The sequence below is a fragment of the Hemicordylus capensis genome, chromosome 6 (genome assembly GCF_027244095.1).
Source record: "Hemicordylus capensis ecotype Gifberg chromosome 6, rHemCap1.1.pri, whole genome shotgun sequence".
NCBI classification, from domain to species: domain Eukaryota; kingdom Metazoa; phylum Chordata; class Lepidosauria; order Squamata; family Cordylidae; genus Hemicordylus; species Hemicordylus capensis.
This window is the reverse complement of record NC_069662.1, coordinates 3088620-3105446: the sequence shown is the minus strand read 5'-3', so window position 1 is coordinate 3105446 and position 16827 is coordinate 3088620. Positions and strand designations below refer to the sequence as shown.

Below are 16827 nucleotides of genomic sequence, written 5' to 3'. Positions count from 1 at the left end.
GGGAGGGAACTTGGAACCTTCTGCTCTTCCTAGAGTGGCCCCATTATCCCCTGAGGGGAATACTTTAACAGTGCTCATACATGTAGTCTCCCATTCATAGGCAACCAGGGCAGTCCCTGCTTAGCTCAGGGGACAAGTCATAGTCCTGCTTGCTACCACAAGACCAGCTCTCCTGTCGTTCCATGCATTTTGCATTCCATTTTGAGCTCCGAACGGAACCAAAATTCCTTTTGTGCACATCCCTAGTTTCTGGCCTGCCCTCAGCCTCCATGCCTTCCATTTGAGCACAGGGGCCTTCCAACCTAGGCAGAGGCCCACTTGTCCCTGGACTTCCAGGCCAAAACCCAGGGCCTCCATACCTCCTGCCCACCTCCAATCCTAAAAAAAAATCAAAATCCCAAATATATAGGATGGGAATATGTTGAGTTGTGTGTTGATATGTTTCTGGTAATGTATATTGATACACATATACCTGTATTATAGTCTTACATTCTTTTGAGTTCAGTTGCTGTTTCTCCCCTCAGGAACCCATGTGTTAAAAATACTGCATGTCACAGGGTGTGTGTGTGTGTGTTGTGTGTGTGTAGGGGAATGATGCTTAACTTGCAGAGAAGTTAAGCATCCCCTAAAGGCCTTTGGAGGGGGCCTCCCAAGGCCTTTAGGTCCAGGCTCTAAAATTAACTAAGTGCAGCTCTGAACCTAAGTGCCCAGATGTTTGACTGCAATTCCCATCATCCCCAGCCACAATGACCAAAGGTTAGGGATGATGGGAGCTGTAGTCCAGCAACTTCTGGGCACCCAAACTGAATAACACCCACCCTGCTCAATTTAAGCCCATAGCCAATTTAAACTTGTAGGCAGGTTGCCAAAAATAGCTTATCTGGCATCCCTCAGTCCTAAGTGTGAAGTCCTACGTTATTTAAATATTATTTGTATGTAAAAATAAATGGGGGGAGGGGAAAATGGGGGGGGCACTCTATCCCCCTCAGTTAGGTCTCTTTAAGCCTCAACCCAACCTCAAGGTAGTTGCAGTTCAGACCTGGAGAAGGAAACCAAACGGAACGGTTGTGATCTGGACCCAAATGAGGACTCCATTTATTATTTTAATTTATTTTGTTATTATTCAATTTCTATACTGCCCTTCCAAAAATGGAAGTTGAATAGCCATAAGAACATAAGAAGAGCCCAGCTCGATCAGGCCCAAGGAAGCCCATCTAGTCCAGCATCCTGTTTCACACTGTGGCCCACTAGATGCCTCTGAGAAGTGCACAGGCAAGAGGGGAGGGCAGGCCCTCTTTCCTCCCGTTGCTCCCCTGCAACTGGTATGGAGAGGCATCTTGCCTCTGAGCCTGGAGGTGGCCTAAAGCCACCAAGACTAGTAGCCACTGATAGACCTGTCCTTTGAGAACTTGCCCGAGCCCTTTTTAAAACCATCCAGGAAACTGGTGGCCATCACCAACCACATCCTGTGGCTGAGAATCCCATTGGTTAATTATGCACTCTGTGAAAAGGTACTTCCTCTTGTTCGTCTAATCCCTGCTCAGATTAGGGCCTGGGACCCCCACCTTCATTTTGCTTGTTAAATTCCAGATGGAACAACCCGGGGGAATTGTCATATTGGTTGCGTTTTAAATTGTGTACACCACCTAGAGATACACAAATAGGTAGGTAGGTAGGTAAGTAGGTAAGTAGGTAGATGAAAGAATGCAGGGAGGGGTGTCCTGGCGTGACAGCCATCTTGGGTGGGGTGCATCTTGGCTGAACGGCTTTCCAACCAGCAAGATGGCACTCAAATAAATAAAGAATGTGTGGATTAAAAAAGAGAGCATCTTCGCACCGAGCCCTTTTCAAAGCAATTTTCCGGCTAATTTTGAGTCTCTGTGATATTTTGGAGCTCTTCCCGTCATTGCAGCAAAAACCCAAATAAGAGGGTTATTTCTGATCCGTCTGACAAGCAGCTGCCTGACCTTTCCGGAAACCAGCTTGCTTCTCGATGACAGAAACTCATCAAGAGTTTTTCCCTGAGACGGGTGGCAGGAATGAGATACCGGCAGCAAGGATCATACAGTGACGGTGGGGGTGGGGTGGGGGGGGTGCACCTTGAGCTCTGGCTGCCTGCGGGTAGCAGAGGGCACCATGAAAGCACTCTGCTTGCACACCCCAGCCCAGGACGGGGATGCAGCCACCTTTGGCTTAAGGGCAGCTGTCTGTAAGGCAAATCTGTGCCTCAGGGATTGAGCTGCAGCTGGCCCTGGGGTGGAGGTGGCTTGTAGGGAGACGGACCCCGGCCTTCCTGTCGCATTTCGGCCCATTTGTGCACCGAAAACTAGTCGGTGCACAAATGAGCCAGAATGTGGCAGGTGGGGGGGGGCACCCTGCCCTCCTGCCAGTCTCCCACACCCTCCAAAATCCCGGGCAATTTCAGCACACAGTTTCTCCCGGCCCTCTTGGTGGTCCTGTCTGCTGAGCCCCGAGGCCTTTGGCTTCCTCCTTCTGCCTTCCTCATCCTCTCTCCCTCTCCTCCTCCACGCCCCCCTCCCCCGCCTACTTCACTCATATGCTCCTCAGGTCTTTTGCTTCTCAGGGGGTTCGAGCACTGGAGAAAACAGGTGGGAAGGGATGGATATGATGCAGCAGATTGTGCCCATTGGAAGGCATCTTCTCCCAGGTGCTCTTGGGAATGTTGTGTGTGTGGCCTTCTTCCTGCACAGTCTATACCGGCTTGGCTCCCTTCTGTGAGTTGCCTGATGCAGTTATAGGAAGAGAGCTGGTCTGGCAGGACTTGTCCCCTTTGCTAGGCAGGGTCTGCCCTGGTTTGCATCTGGATGGGAGACTACAGGTGAGGGATGTCAGATATTGGAGCCGCTCTGGGAAGAGCACCTGCCTCCTTCGGTGACTTTCTCCAGCCCTCTTTAGAACCATCCCAGCCAGGGCCACCCACCCCCCGCCGTGGCAGCCAATTCCATGAATTAATTCTGTGATGTATAAATAAAACGTCTCTTTTATCTGTCCAGAATCTGATGCCCGTCTGTTTGATTAGACAGTTCCTAGAGAAAATCTCTCGCACTTTCTCTACACCAGGGACGGATTTATAAAATTGTCCCTGGAGACAGGCGGAGAGCTGGTCTTGTGGCTGCAAGCAGGAATTGTCCCTGTTGCTAAGCAGGGTCTGCCCTGGTTTACATTCAGATGGGAGACTACATAAGGGAGTCCTATTAGAAATCCCCCTTAGGGGATGGGGTCACTGGAGGGGGGGGGAGCACCTGCCTGCTTGCATGTGTGAAGGTTCCAGGTTCCCTCCTCTCCAAGATGAGAGAGACTCCTGCCTGCAACCCTGAAAAAGCCTCTGCCAGTCTGTGTAGGCAATCCTGAGCTAGATGGACCAAGGGTCTGACTCAGTAGAAGGCAGCTTCCCATGTTCCTTCTCTACTCTTTGCACCTCTCTCTGCTGTTGGTCTGCTGCAGTCTGGAGTGTCCAGGCTGATTGTGGGCGGGGGGGGGGGGGCGGGCGGGCTGTGCATGCAGAAGGTGGGTCACTCTGCATTTGGCCTGAGGGTGTCTGTGGGGAGGGCCTTTTGCTTCCTCTGACTCTGACGGCTTCTGGATCCCATTCCCCCACCATCACCCCCCCCCCCTGAATTTTGTGCTGCCTTCCCATATTGTGCTCACGGCATTTCTCAATCCAGGCCAGGCCAGGCTGCTTCCCCGTGCTGAGCAGGGACCTGTTGTGCCAGGAAGGGCAGCGAATCCAGTCACTGCAGGGGCAGAGGAGAGAAGCTGCAGTCAGCAAAGTTCCCTCCCCTCTGCTCAGCCATGCCCAGCCGCCTGCAGTTGCCTCTGATCACCTTCCTGGACTGCCAGCCACTGCCCCACTCCCCTCCTAGAGAGCCCAGGAATCTTAGCTGCCTCCCCCCCCCCCACCACTTCCCTCTTCCCAGTTTTTTGCAGCCAGGAAGTGCCAGAAGACTGGCCTGTCCAGAGTGTGGGGTGGGGTGCTCTATGTCCATGGGAGGGGGGGGGCACAAAATGGAAAAGAAAAGCAAGCCCCTTCCTCTCCAAGAAGGAGCCCAGGGGTCAGGGCATCTTCCTGGGCACAGTGTGTTTCCTGTCGCCGGGCAACAAGTCGCCATGGTTACCGTTGCCGTTGCCCAGGGCGATGGCCAGCGATAGGAACACCTCCCTGTGGGGTGTGGTGGTCGTGAATAGAGATGTAAAATTTCAGGGGGTGTGTGTGGAAATGGAAGGCGTTTGGGAAAGCTCGCTTTTTTCTCCAACCCCCCCCCCCATTTTTGGTCGCCTTCCCGCCTCCTCCCCAGGGGGGCAGAAACACTAGTGGAAAAATTAAATATTTGGAGTATTTGCCTTCCGATCCCCCTCAAGCCAGGGTGATATCGCTGAGGCTCAGAAATAATATCGAAAAGGAACCTGCCTTGACATTCTGATGCCGACGAAGGGAGCCCTGTTTGCAGAGAGAAATTAACAGATTCGGGACTTTGTTGGGAGAGGGAAATGTGTCTTTTCCCTTTTGTTGTTTTTGCCAGTGTTTCCAAAGTTTCCTTACCAGACTTTGGGGTGGGGAGGGGAGAGGGAGAGAGAGAGAGATCTCCCCCACACCACCACAACAACACCCCCCCCCTTCCTTGCATGGAAAAAGCCGAAGCAGAAATGCACGAGGAAAAGAAAAGCTTTGAATTCTCCCTTCCCTGACCTTTCACAACCCTGTCTGTCTTATTCCCTTGTTTCCTTTCATTGTGTTCTTGCGTTATAGCCCCGGATTCTCAAACCACTTGTGCAACAAGGGTGCAAAAGGAGATCGGTGTGTGTTTTCCCAGTGTCGTCTGGCCGGACCATCCGTGTCCTTTTTCTGATAGCCACCCACGGGGGGTGGGGGTGGGGTTTGAAAGCATCCCCAAACCCTCATGCAAAGCTCTAACCCTTAGGCGTCACCTCCTTTCAGGCTTCAGCCGCGCGTGTGGCAGGAATCCACCAGGGGTCAGTGCAGCGTCGTAGGGACTGGCCTGCAGTTCACCCGGTGCAGACCAGAGGGCAGTGTTCCCCTTGTGCTCCTGAGTTGTGGGGATGCACACACCCCCTTCCTCCTCCTCACCCCACGGGGAAGCCACTGGAGGGGGGTGGTGGCTGCTCTCGGCTGGCCCTCTCCCTTGCAGCCCCCACCCCACCCCGCTCCAGCCCCCATTCTCTGCTTTGGAAGGAGGGCTCTGCATTGTCCCTTAGACTCAAAAGCGGGCCTGACCCATCCCAGCTGCAGGAGTACAAGAGCAGGGGAGGTTGATTGATGAAGGCCCCTTTCTCCCCATGACAGCCCTGCCAGCAGCTGCCATGGCCTGCTTTCGAGAGGACCCGTCTGTCAGGAGGGGCCCCGTCCCGCTGTACACCCGCCCCCCCCCAAGGGCAGGGCTGGGAGAAGATGGGAGACAGATGGGTGAGCAGAGAGGACGAGAGGTGATGGGTAGAGAGGAGGAAAGGAAGGCAGTGATGGGGCAGAGGAAAGAGGGGTAGGCGGCGGAAGGGTCCCTCAGTGGCTTGCAGACTCCAGGTCATAGGAATATGGGAAGCTGCCTTCTACTGAGTCAGGCCCTTGGCCCATCTCGCTCAGGATCGCCTACACAGACTGGCAGCGGCTTCTTCAAGGTGGCAGGCAGGAGTCTCTCTCAGCCCTCTCTGGGAGATGCCGTAAGGTAGAGAACTTGGGACCTTCACACATGCAAGCAGGCAGGTGCTTCCCGCCCCCAAGTGACCCCATCCCATAAGGGGGATTTCTCCCTCATGTAGTCTCCCATCCGGATGCAAACCAGGGCAGACCCTGCTTAGCAACACGGACAATTCCTGCCTGCAGCCACAAGACCAGCTCTCCACCTGTCTTCAGGGACAATTTTATAAAACCCTCCCTGGTGTAGAGATAGTGCGGGAGATTTTCTCTAGTAACTATCTAATCAAACGGATGGGCATCCGATTCTGGACAGATAAAAGCGACGTTTTATTTATACCGCACCGAATTAATTCATGGAATTGGCTCCCATGGGGAGGAGGGGGGTGGCCCTGGTGGGGAATGGCTCTAAAGAGGGATGGAGAAAGTCACCGAAGAAGAGTCGAGCCATCAGGGGGGCGGCTAGTCATGACTGCTGAATGGAGCCTCCATGTACTGAAGCAGAACGCCTGCTTGCTGGTTGGTGGGGAGCAACAGCAGGGGCGAGTGCCATCCTAGAGACTTCTGGGGGACTCCCCATGAGAAGCAGGGATGCTGGGCTAGATCAGCCAACATTCCGATCCAGGAGGGCAGCAGTTCTCACCCCTGGGGGTTGGGGGTCCTCTCCAGATGTTGCTAGACTACAACTCCCACCATCCCCGGCCACAATGGCTTTGACATTGTGTCCGTGGGTGATGGAGTCAGTCCATCAACATCTGGAGACCCAGGTCGAGAACCTGTCTTGACCCTCTGCAGATTGACTTCTTTGCCACTGCAAATTCCCTAGGAAACTGGAGCAGGGAATGATGGCCCAGGCACTCCGTTCAAGCGGGAGGCCTGCTGCACACCTGCCAACGTGTCCCTATTCCCCCCCCCCGCCCCAGTTCAGGTGAATGGGGAAATAGGGACATGTTGCCCTGCAGCCTCCCTAGGGAGCCTGTTCCTGAGGTCGCCCACTGCAGGCGGAGATTTGCCGTGGTGCCTTCCAGGGAATTGCACTAGCCCTGACCGATCTTGGCATGCAGGGTGCACCGATAACATGCCAGGGCATCCTTCCCAGGGTCCACAGTTCGGAATGTGCTGGATTAGACAGGCAATTAGACAAACGGACGGCAAGGAGAGAAAGAGGGGTCAAGAGAAGGGAGGAGGGCCGGGAAGAGGGCGGGGCGGCTTCCCGGCATCTGATTTCACGTGTGGCTTGCTGGCCCATCTGTCCACCCCGGCTCCGCAGGCTGCAAGGCTGAAGGCAAGGTCAGGCCCACGTCTGGCTCCTGCCCAGCGCCTTTGCCCCCACAAGCAGAGGCTTACTCGGGAGTAGCAGATCCTGGCGGCAACGTGGGAGGCTGGCTGGAGAGCGAAGCCGCCTGCCCTGACCCCACAGCAGGGCCGGCTGCGTGGGAGGAGAGTGACAGGCCCTGCTCCGGCCCGCCTCGCCCTCCCATCCACCTTCTTGCTCCTACAAGCTCAGCATCTCGTAGGGCACAAAGGGCAGAGGCGGCCACCGCCCACGTCAGGGCGCAGCCACGTGGCAACCGCCGAGGCCCGGTCGGGTGCTGTGACCCGTCCCTGTCTGGGGCAGGAGGAGCAGTGGGCGAGCGACAGCCATGGCCAGAAACAAGCTCACTAGGCCACGCTGCCCTTCCGTGGGTGCCTCTCTCCCCCGATCTCCCCCTCTGCCTCCCCAGCCCACCTCACCTGCAGCTTCTCCTCCCACAGCAGGGAACTGGAGTCCCGGCTTCCTGGCCCCCTTTGAGATCTGGGGAAAGGGGTGGGGGGCAGGAATGGGTTGCTGGGCTCCTTTGCTCAGGCCTCAGCGCTAAACAGTCCGTCTCTGCCCAAAGAACCCAGGAGTTCAGACAGAGGAAAAGCTTGAGGACTAACCTCCCCCTTAAATGTGGGGAAGAGGAAAGACACTCAGGGGAGGACATATGTTTGGGGTGGCAGAAATAATATGTTGTGCCGGGCAGGGGGGGCACTTCTTAACCCCTCAAACGCTTAGGAGGGACCTGCACCCAGCAGCCTCTCCTTTTCGGTAAACCCCAAGAGAACCTTCCCCCCAGGCCCACAAAGGTCCACGGCCTCCCAGCTAGCCAAGTGGCAAGGAGGGCCATAGGCCGGAGAGAGAATTTTGGCAGCTGCAGCTTCTCTTGGCCGCCTCCTTCCCAAGGAGACAAGCAGCACCTGCGAAAAGGCAGCATTTTCCGGAGGTGGCCAAGGCCCCCCCCCGTGACTCCCAGCCCCTGCCACCGAAGGGTGTGGATCGAGCCTGAGTGTCCGGGGTCGAGCCCAGAGCGTTGGGAACACGTTGGGCCTGACCTGCGACCTCCCTTCATCCCGCATTGTTCCCATGCCGGCTGCTGGGGCCATGGGGTCAGGGGAGGAGGGGGAGACTTAAAGAGACAGCGCCACCACCTTGGCCCACCAGGCCTGGCCTGGGGTTGTCCTGCACACAAACCGACAGCGGTGTCATTCTGCATGCCCCAGAGTCCTTCTCCGGCTCCCCACCCACCCACAGGGGCCGGCAGCGGGGTGAGGGGGTGGGGGTGTCCCCGAGGGCTGCAAAACTCTGGTGTGGGTCTGTGAGGAGGCCCAAGACGGGGCGTTGCAGGGGGTTCCCCGGGGCTCTCTCATCACCCCCAGCCCCAGTTCAGGGCCACAGGCCAAGCACCTCTGGGGAACCAGGGCTGGCCACCCCAGCTGTCGGGGGTCAGAATCCAGGTCCTGGCACGGACGGCAGGCTTCAGCGCCGCGCTCAGAGGAGGCCCGCCTTGGCTTCGGCCCCCTCCTGCCGCCAGCCAAACTTGGCCAGCCTCCCACCGAAGTGGGCCTTTGTGCTGTCCTTGTTCCGAACGGCCATGCCTGCCTGCCTGCCTGCTGCCAACTCTCGGGAGTCTGGGGAACTTTCGGCCCAGGAGAGGCAAGGAAGGGGGCTTTCGCTGGGCCGTATCCCTCCTTCCTCTGGGGCCAGCACAGCCTCCGGGGCCCTGCTCTGCCGGAGGGGCTCTGCTTATGTGGCCTCTTTGATTAATTCTCGTTGTCACACATACCCCCACCCCACCCCTTCTCTGGGCCCCAGCAAGGTAAACTAAGCAAGAAGCAAGGGTGGGAACCGACCCAGGAGGAATCTTGCCCCCCCTCCCAGCACTTGCCCGCTAGGCTGCACTGCCCACTTCCCTGTCAGCCCCCAACCCTTCCTGCTCTAATCCAGTAGATCCCACCCCTGCAACGAACGGGGAGAACCCAGGAATCCTGGCTCATTAGCAATGACTTGTTCCCAGTGTGGAGACAGAAGGAGAAAATGTGACCTAATTGGGGAGTGACCCCAGCCGACCTCTGGCTCCCAGCCAAGCGGCTGAATTTGCTGAGCTAATGGGCTCCGTCCCTGCCCCCCCCCGCTACAATGCTGCTCCCCACAACCCCCCCCCATTGCACCCATGGTCCTCAGGCATGGCGGGAGATGATGAGGAAGAGAGGAAGAAACAATCCCGTCACTGCCAAGATTGGGCTGGTCAGTCTGAACCAGGTTGTGGGTTTCGTCAGGCCCCTGCGCCTTTCTCAGCACACGCCTGCCTCTGGCACACAGTGGGGGCGGGGGGGGAGACACTGTGTGAAGGGTTCCACCCCGTTCCAAGGAAGCCAAATTTCACACACATTCTGCTGTTTGCGAACCCCGATTTGAAGTGGAACCTTCCCCAAGCTGTCAGTCTTGAAACGAAACTTTAAGGAGCTCTGGAGGGTGGCGGGTGGGGGGGGGGGCACACACGATAAATTGTGTTGGCAATCTTTAAAGCAGCAGCTAATGTCAAGTATTCATGCAATGCTTTACCAGCTGCCTTTCGAAAGGCAGCATTATGCACCACTGGGAACACTGTAAAGAGAAATTAAATGTGTATACATATATTAGGAGGTGTCTTTGAATTTTCTGCAAGCAAAACCTCCTGGTAGTGAAGTTGCTTTTGCCCTGGGCAAAAACACCCCCACCACCAAACCAAACAAAAATTCATTTCTGCACATGTGAAAGCTTAAAGTGGGAAGCCATAGAAGATCAGCTTTCCCAGCATACCCTAGGGCATGGGCAGGCAACCTGGGCTCTCCGACTACAACTCCCATCATCCCCAGGCACAATTAGGCTGAGGGTGATGAGAGTTGTAGTCCAGCAACAGCTGGAAGACCACGGTTGCCTACCCCCTTCCCTAGGGACTGGTGGGGACATCCTGGGGCAGGGGTTCCGAATTTTGCAGAACTACAACCCCCCTCATCCCCAATCCCGATGAACTGCAGCTGGGGTGATGGGAGTTGTAGTCCAGCAACACCTGGAGTACCACCGGTTGGGAACCCCTGCCCTGGGGCAATGGGAAGCTGGGTGGTGCAGTTTCCTTAGGGCACCCCCTAGTGGTCATTGGCTGCAGTGCTTTTCTGCATACACCTCAACGGGAAAAGCTTCTGGATCCACATGGGACACGGGACACACTTTTGAACGGCTTTGGGGCCCTCCAGTTTGCCACGGCACATCCCTAGATTGAAGCCGCTTCCTCCTAGGCAGCAAAGGGCTCGGGTCCTCCTGCCGCTGCTGCTCCCCTGCCCCCCCCCCCGCCAGGTCCTACTCCCCGTCTCGCATGCAGCGTCGGCACCGTCCTCTTTGCTGATGGTGTGTGCTCGCTTGCTCGCTCGCTCTCTTGCTCCCATTCCCAAAATAACCTCTCAAGTCCTTGTCTCGTTCAAACACTGACAAGGTATCTGGATATGGCAAGAGACAGGCCCACGACGCAGAGACTGGGGGTGGGGGGCAGACTGTGGAGGCTGTATTGGGGGTGGGTGGGAATCTGCCACTGGTGTGGGGCACGCCTGCCCGCTGTGATCTGAACAAAGTGGAGTGTCAGGAGATTGTGCCGCTCCGAGAAAGTGGCCGCGCGCCTGGCATCACGCCGCCCCCACCCCCCCCCAAACCTCTCACCCCCCCAAGCTCCCTTTAGGTGCTGTTTCCTCCATGTGCGTGCAGGGGCGGGCGAGGCGGAGTCCTCCATTAGATCTCTGGTACGTGGGACAGACACAGCCCTGGGGGGGCTGCAGCGCCGGATGCTGTCAGAGCCCATCAAGGACAGCAGTGAGGTTTGCTGATCCAACTGCTCCGGAAAGGCGGGCGGTGGGGGTGGGGGAGGCAAGGTCAGGTGGGGTGTGGAACTGGCGGGCACAGCGGCAGGGGGAGAGGAGGGGAGAGGAAATGTTGCCCTGGCAGAGTCTGCAAGCCACACACACACACACACCCCCACGCCAGAGACTGCCGGTTTCCATTTGGGATCAACCGACTTGGGGGTGGAGACCTTCCAGCTACCCCCCCCCCCGCTTGCTTCATCGGAGGAATCCCTGGCATGAGCACTGCCGCCACCTCCCACCCTGCACCGTCTCCAGATGAGCTCCGACCTCAGCAGGCTTCAGCCCTGAAGCCAGGCCTTTGCCTCTGAGCACATGCAGAGTGCATTCCTCTTGCCACCCTGTCGGAGAGCCCATCCCACCTCTGGGCTGGTCAAGAGGGAGAGCCCAATGACAGCCTTCCCTTTTTACCAGAGGTGCAGGCTGTGGGCTTTGCTCTTTCTCTAGGCAGCTTCCAGGCATCTGTGAAACCTGGCACCGTCTCTGCGAACATGGCCAAGAACACGGGGAGCCCCACAGCCGTGGGTTTGTACTGGGAACTCCAGCTGGGGAGGAGAGGGTGAGGGCAGCCTTGCGGTCTCTCTTGCATCCAAGGCAGGCGGCCAGCCAGGGGCAGCGCCAAGTATTTTGCTGCCTGAGGCGAAGGACACCATTATGTCCCCCCCCCCCACAATCAATTAACAACGTGCCCCAGTGGGGTAAGGGCAGTGTCAGTGGATGGGGGCGTGGCCCTGGGTGGGGGCGTGGCCGTGGCTTTCTGCCTCCCGCATCCCTCTGCCCAAAGAGAGTGTCTCACCCGGCCTCATTGAAGGGCCGCCCCTGAGCCAGCTTCCCCATAACTGCACCTGTCCCCAAATATTCTCTGGACTCCTCCAGGATACAGACAGGTACAGCAGGATCTTGCGCCCCCAGTGACCCCCCCTCCCACTCCGACACAGGCATCAAATTATCCCAGACATACAGCTATGGAGACAAAAGATGGCTGCAAACACTCATAGGTCTCCAACGGCAAAGAGGGACACACTCACGTTTTTGTTTTGTTTCGAAACCAGGGGACGGGGTGTGTGTGTGTGGAAAAAGCAGAGTCCAAACCGAGCTGCACAAGAACTTCTATTATCAACATGATCCAACAGTAAAATTCCACCGACATAGCTAAGAAACTCTCAGATCGAAAAAACAAAACAAAACCTCTGTTAAAGCTGAAAAAGACCACACACACCCCTTTTCTTTTCATTTTTCTGCCAAACCAGGGGAAGCCCAGCCATGTTTCCCTGTCTCTTACACAGAGTCCCTCCACTTTTGGAGCCCCACTAAATGTCACACACGAGGTGTTGCTGATCCGGGTCCGCTGGATGTGGCCGCTTGGGAAGGCTCAGTCACCGTCTTCTCCCCAAATTGGGCAACAGACCCTGACACTCCCGTCTTCCCAGCACAGGCTGATGGGGAAGGGCAGCCATTTTGCTTCAGATGGGATTTTTTTCTTCTTCCTCCCAAGCGACAAGAGACTCCCCAAATGGCCACGGCTGGATAAATAAGCGATCTTCCGATATCGAGTCTGATCCGTGGGCGATGCCAGCGCCAGAGCCTTCCGGGTCCAAACACTGGCAGGGAAGTGGCCGCCTTCATTTTGTATCCCAACCAACCCCCATCCGCACGAAGGGGCACACAGTTAAATCCTCCCGAACTAGTGGCGGGAGGTGTGGCAATGATGGGGAAGGAAACCCAAATGTGTCCGTGGGAATCCGTAGCAACTGGAGGTGGTGGGTGTGCAGGCAGAGGTTGGGAGCGGGGCGGGGGGCAAGGGGGGGCCCAAGAGGACAAGCATCCCCCCCAAGAGGCTGGCCAGCCGTCCTGCCCGGGAGGTTTTGTTGACGGTGGGGAAAGGGGGAGAATCTCTCCTCGCTGGAGCCTGAAGGAGGCGATAGCCAGACTAAGGAGAGGAGGAGAAACTGCAGAGCTGGAATTCAACTTTGCACAACTGTGAAATGACGCAACATTCTTTTAAAAAAACTTCATCTTTGAAATTTCCATTTTGAGGAACACTTTAGCAAAACAGGGGGTCGGGGGGGGGCCTTATACCTTGAAAACTTGGGGGAGGGGAGGGGCAATAATGTACAACTAAATTCAACGCCCAATTCCAGGCTTTGCCATCTCGGTTTTCCCGCCGAACACCCCCACTAAAATCTCTAGCCACAACGTGGGCATCCTTGAGAGTTTTTCTTCCCAGACTGGTTTGGTTTGGGTGTAGGGACTCCTCCTGTGTTGAGCTGGAGGATGGCATGTGGCCCGCCCGAAATGGACATCTCTTCCTAGGAGTGCTGAAGCCAGGAGGAGATGGGGCACAGCTGCACCCCATGAAGCCCACCCAGGGTGGACTGCACAGAGAGCTCAGCTGGGAGGAGTGACCAGGTGGAAGAGGGGAAGGGGTCGGCCCTTTTCCAGGCAGAGCACACGGGATGGGTGGTGAGCTTAAGCCAGACTTCATCCTTTGGCTCCATGAAGCTCCCATCAGTCAGCGGGGTGGTGGTGGTGTCCTCCTTCTGTTGCTCTCAGCCAGGCCAGAATCCACTGCAAGGCAAAGGCCGCTGGGAGGAGAGGGTCCTTGCCTTCCTTGGCTGGCAGGAGACGGTCCGAGTCCCAGGAACCCCCCTGGTTACTGGAGGGTGGCACAGGCACCCTTGCGTTGACCCCGTTCTGCACAGTGTCCCGGGGTGGGTGAGAGAGGGGTGGGGTGGCTACGTCCCACTCACCCCGTCTGTGCCGAGTTCTCCCCTTCCCATGCCAGGGTGGGAGAGGCAGGCCGAGGGAGCTTTGCCGCCCCCACCCCCTCATACTTTGTAGTAGATGTTGGCGGGACTCTGCGGGGGCATCTCCTGCACGATGTAGACAGGGTGGCCGTAGTCCCCGCTCACCTTCTCGTAGTGGGGGCAGAAGGCGCTGTCTGAAGTCCTGAGCGGGATGATGATGTCGCTGGGCTCGGAGCCGTTGTTGTTGCCCCCGCCGCCCCCGCCCCCCCGCTTGGGGCTGGTCAGGGTGCTGAGCGACAGGGGCGGGTGGTGGGATTCGCTGTGCTTGGCCCGCCGGCGGCGATAGCACAGGGCCCCCGTCACGGCGGCGGCCACCAGCAGGACAAAGGCGGCTCCCCCGGCGGCCCCGGCAATGATGGGCACGTTGGACTGGGGCAGGGGGCCATTCTCTCCCCCCACCTTCCCAGTGGTGTTTCCAGTGGGGGGTCCTGTTAGGAGGGAGAAACAAAGAGGGAGGTGAAGAGGGGTGGTCGAGCCAGGGCAGAGCCCCGCCTGGCAGGCAGAAGGGCCCAGGGCCCCTCCCTGGCAGCATCTCCAGGCAGGCCTGGGAAGGGCTCCTGCTGAAACCTGGGGGAGGAGCTGCTCCGGGAGGCCACACCCAGCACAAGGGACCAAGGGGCTGACTCTGTAGCTGAAGGCAGCTGCCGCCGCCACCGCCTAGGTGCCGAGGAGCTCATTCCGGTCCAGTCCACACAAACACACCTCGGCCGCCAATCCCTTCCCTGAGAAGGAGGGAGTCCTGGCCAGCTCCCAAACAGCCCCTTCCAAACAGCAGCTGCCCCACCAACTGGTGAGAGTTCGCCTGCCCTCAGCAAAGACCAAGGGGCCAGGCTGTGGCTGGGTGGTAGGGAGAGAGTGGCGCGTTTTGACTGCTGCATCACCCTGTGTGTGTGGAACCCAGTCGGAGCAGCGGAGCAGCAGTCAGGAACAATAACACTGCGACACGGGGGGAGGCGGGAAGAGCTGCGGGGAAGTGCTTGGCATTACAGCAGGGACTCCGATGGAGGTTGAAGCTGACTTCTCTAGCAAAAGGCTTTTGTTCTCTACTCCGCCTTGATCCTTTCATGAGTGCAAACCCCGCCGGAAACAACGGCTGCCTCACAAAATAGCCTCCCTGCTCATAGGTTTCATCCTTCTCCTCACAGGCTAACTTTCTACATGCAGGCAGGCACTGTTACTCTCATAAGGCCGAGTTTCTCAAACTTGCCCACCCCCTGCAGATGCTGTTGGGCTACAACTCCCATCATCCCCTGCCATGGCGGTGTGTGTGTGTGATGATGGGAGTTGTAGTCCAACAGCATCTGGGGGCCCCAGCTGGAGAAACCTGGAGCAGTCAAACATGCAGCTCCCTCCAGCTGCCCAAAGTGTCCAGTCCAGGAAAAGCACTGGATTGTGCCTCATCACCTGAATCCACAATCTGACCCTCCCCTCCCTCCCCACACCCGTTTGGGTCTTAGCGACCCCCAGCGACCTGCTTTCCCAGCTTCACTGGAAGTCACACAAAAGCACTGGTTTCTTCCCAGTCCCCTTTCCTCAGCCACTTCCTATCGGCAGTGAGGACGGAAGCAGAGCCTGGCGAGCGATGGGGGCTCTTGCTCCCTTCTGGGCCAGGCAGCAGACGGTGACAGCAGCAGCAGCCGCCAGAGGGGCAGAGGCCGCGGCTCTGCGGTGGGGCTCACCCTAGCGCAGGCAGGAGAGCCAGAGCCGGGGGCTTGGGAAGGCCTCTGCTGGAGGGCGGCTGCCCCTCGGAGGACCGAAGAGGAGCCCAGCGGCGGGTTCGGGCCCAAGGCCCATCGTCTCCAGCCTCGTTTCCCCACAGCGGCCAACCGGAGGACTCTGGGGAGTCCCCAAGCAGGGCAAGAAGGCAAGAGCCCTCCCTGCTGCTGTTGTCTCAGGGTAGTGTTACTCATCGGCCTGCTGCCTTTGACCAGGGAGGCTCCATCTCACTCTTGTGGCTGAGAGGTCTCCTCCTCCTCCTCCTCCTCCTCCTCCTCCTCCACCACCACTTGGCCTCCTTCCCTTTCCCAGCCATCAACACCCCTCGTGGAGGAAGGAAGGAGGCTGGCAGTCCTGGGCTGGGTGGACAGGGATGAGGGACAGGGAGCTTCTTCTCTCCGCCGCCGCACCCTCCATCTTTCTCTCCAGATGCTGCAAGCCTGCTGGTGCAGACACATTCTCCAAGTAGCCAAGCAGGCCCCGCTTGGCAGGGGAAGGTGCTCGTTAGTGTCTGTCGACTCTGGTTAATGGAGCTAATTGCCTCCCAGATCCCTCCCGTGGCCCAGCCCGGCAGGGTTCATTTCAGCCATCACTATCAATAAAGCTCAACCACCTGCCCCCCTCCACCCCAGCCCAGCTCCCTCTTCTGTCCCTGCCAGGGAGGGGAGAGACAGGATCGCCAAACACCTTCCCAGGGAGCAGTGAGGGGCCCCCCCCAAGCCTCCTCCCCGCTCCCCCTGCCTGGGCCTGCCAGCCTGACCCTAGACTGGGGGAGACCCCTCCTGGCAGTGCTGCTGACCCACAGCCTCAGCCCAAACCAACATCCCCTCGAAATATTCTGCCGCGTGAGTGGAGCCCAATGGGTGATGGCGAGCCAGGACGCCTGGGTTCTCTGGGGATGGGGGACGGGACAAGGTTAGAGGAGGAGGAGGAGGGATGGGAGTCAAGGGGGCACCCGAGTTCTCTAGGAAAGGGGACACCCTGGCAGGGCTCCTAGGGGAAGGGGAAGGGTCTAAGGTGTTAAGCAAGGGATTCTGGGGGCCAGGACCCCAGGATCTCCTACCCCCTAAGCCAGAGCGGCACCCCCTTCCATTCTGACACTAGCAGCAGTCCTGTTCAAGACCCTCCCCCTTTCTCCGGGCCTCAGCGCCCCTCAGCTACACACAGAGAGACCCTCTGGTGAGCATTTATGGAGCTTGGGGCTTCTATGGGGAGGTGACCTGGTTGCAGGGGGGAGTATTCCAGCTCTCATCATGCCTGTTGGGCTGAGGGTGTGTGTGTGGGGGGGGGGTTCTGTCATTTCGGGGGGGGGCAGAAGGGGCATACCTGGGTTCATCTCCTTGTTGGGCTCAGCGGCACCCGACGTCCCTCGCTCCTTCTCAGCGGGCGTATCTGGAACTGACTTCTGGGATTTGGAGCCTGTGCTGGGATCTGGGGGGCAAGGGC

At 57.9% G+C, this 16827-nt stretch overlaps 1 protein-coding gene across 5 annotated transcripts in view; it reads right to left on the bottom strand.

Moving 5' to 3' along the window:
- Positions 1–11955: 11955 nt before the first annotated feature.
- The window catches only part of EFNB3 (ephrin B3), a 58894-nt gene continuing 54022 nt past the window's right edge, over positions 11956–16827 (bottom strand). For 4 of the 5 annotated variants that reach the window (XM_053262240.1, XM_053262245.1, XM_053262242.1 and 1 more), the window contains 2 exons: positions 16708–16812; positions 11956–14093 (listed from right to left, as the gene is read on the bottom strand). In XM_053262240.1, coding sequence (XP_053118215.1) covers positions 13687–14093; positions 16708–16812 — 512 coding nt within the window. In that variant the 3' untranslated portion in view covers positions 11956–13686. The remainder of the gene's footprint in view (positions 14094–16707; positions 16813–16827) is intronic. The other variant, XM_053262244.1, reaches the window with a different exon arrangement.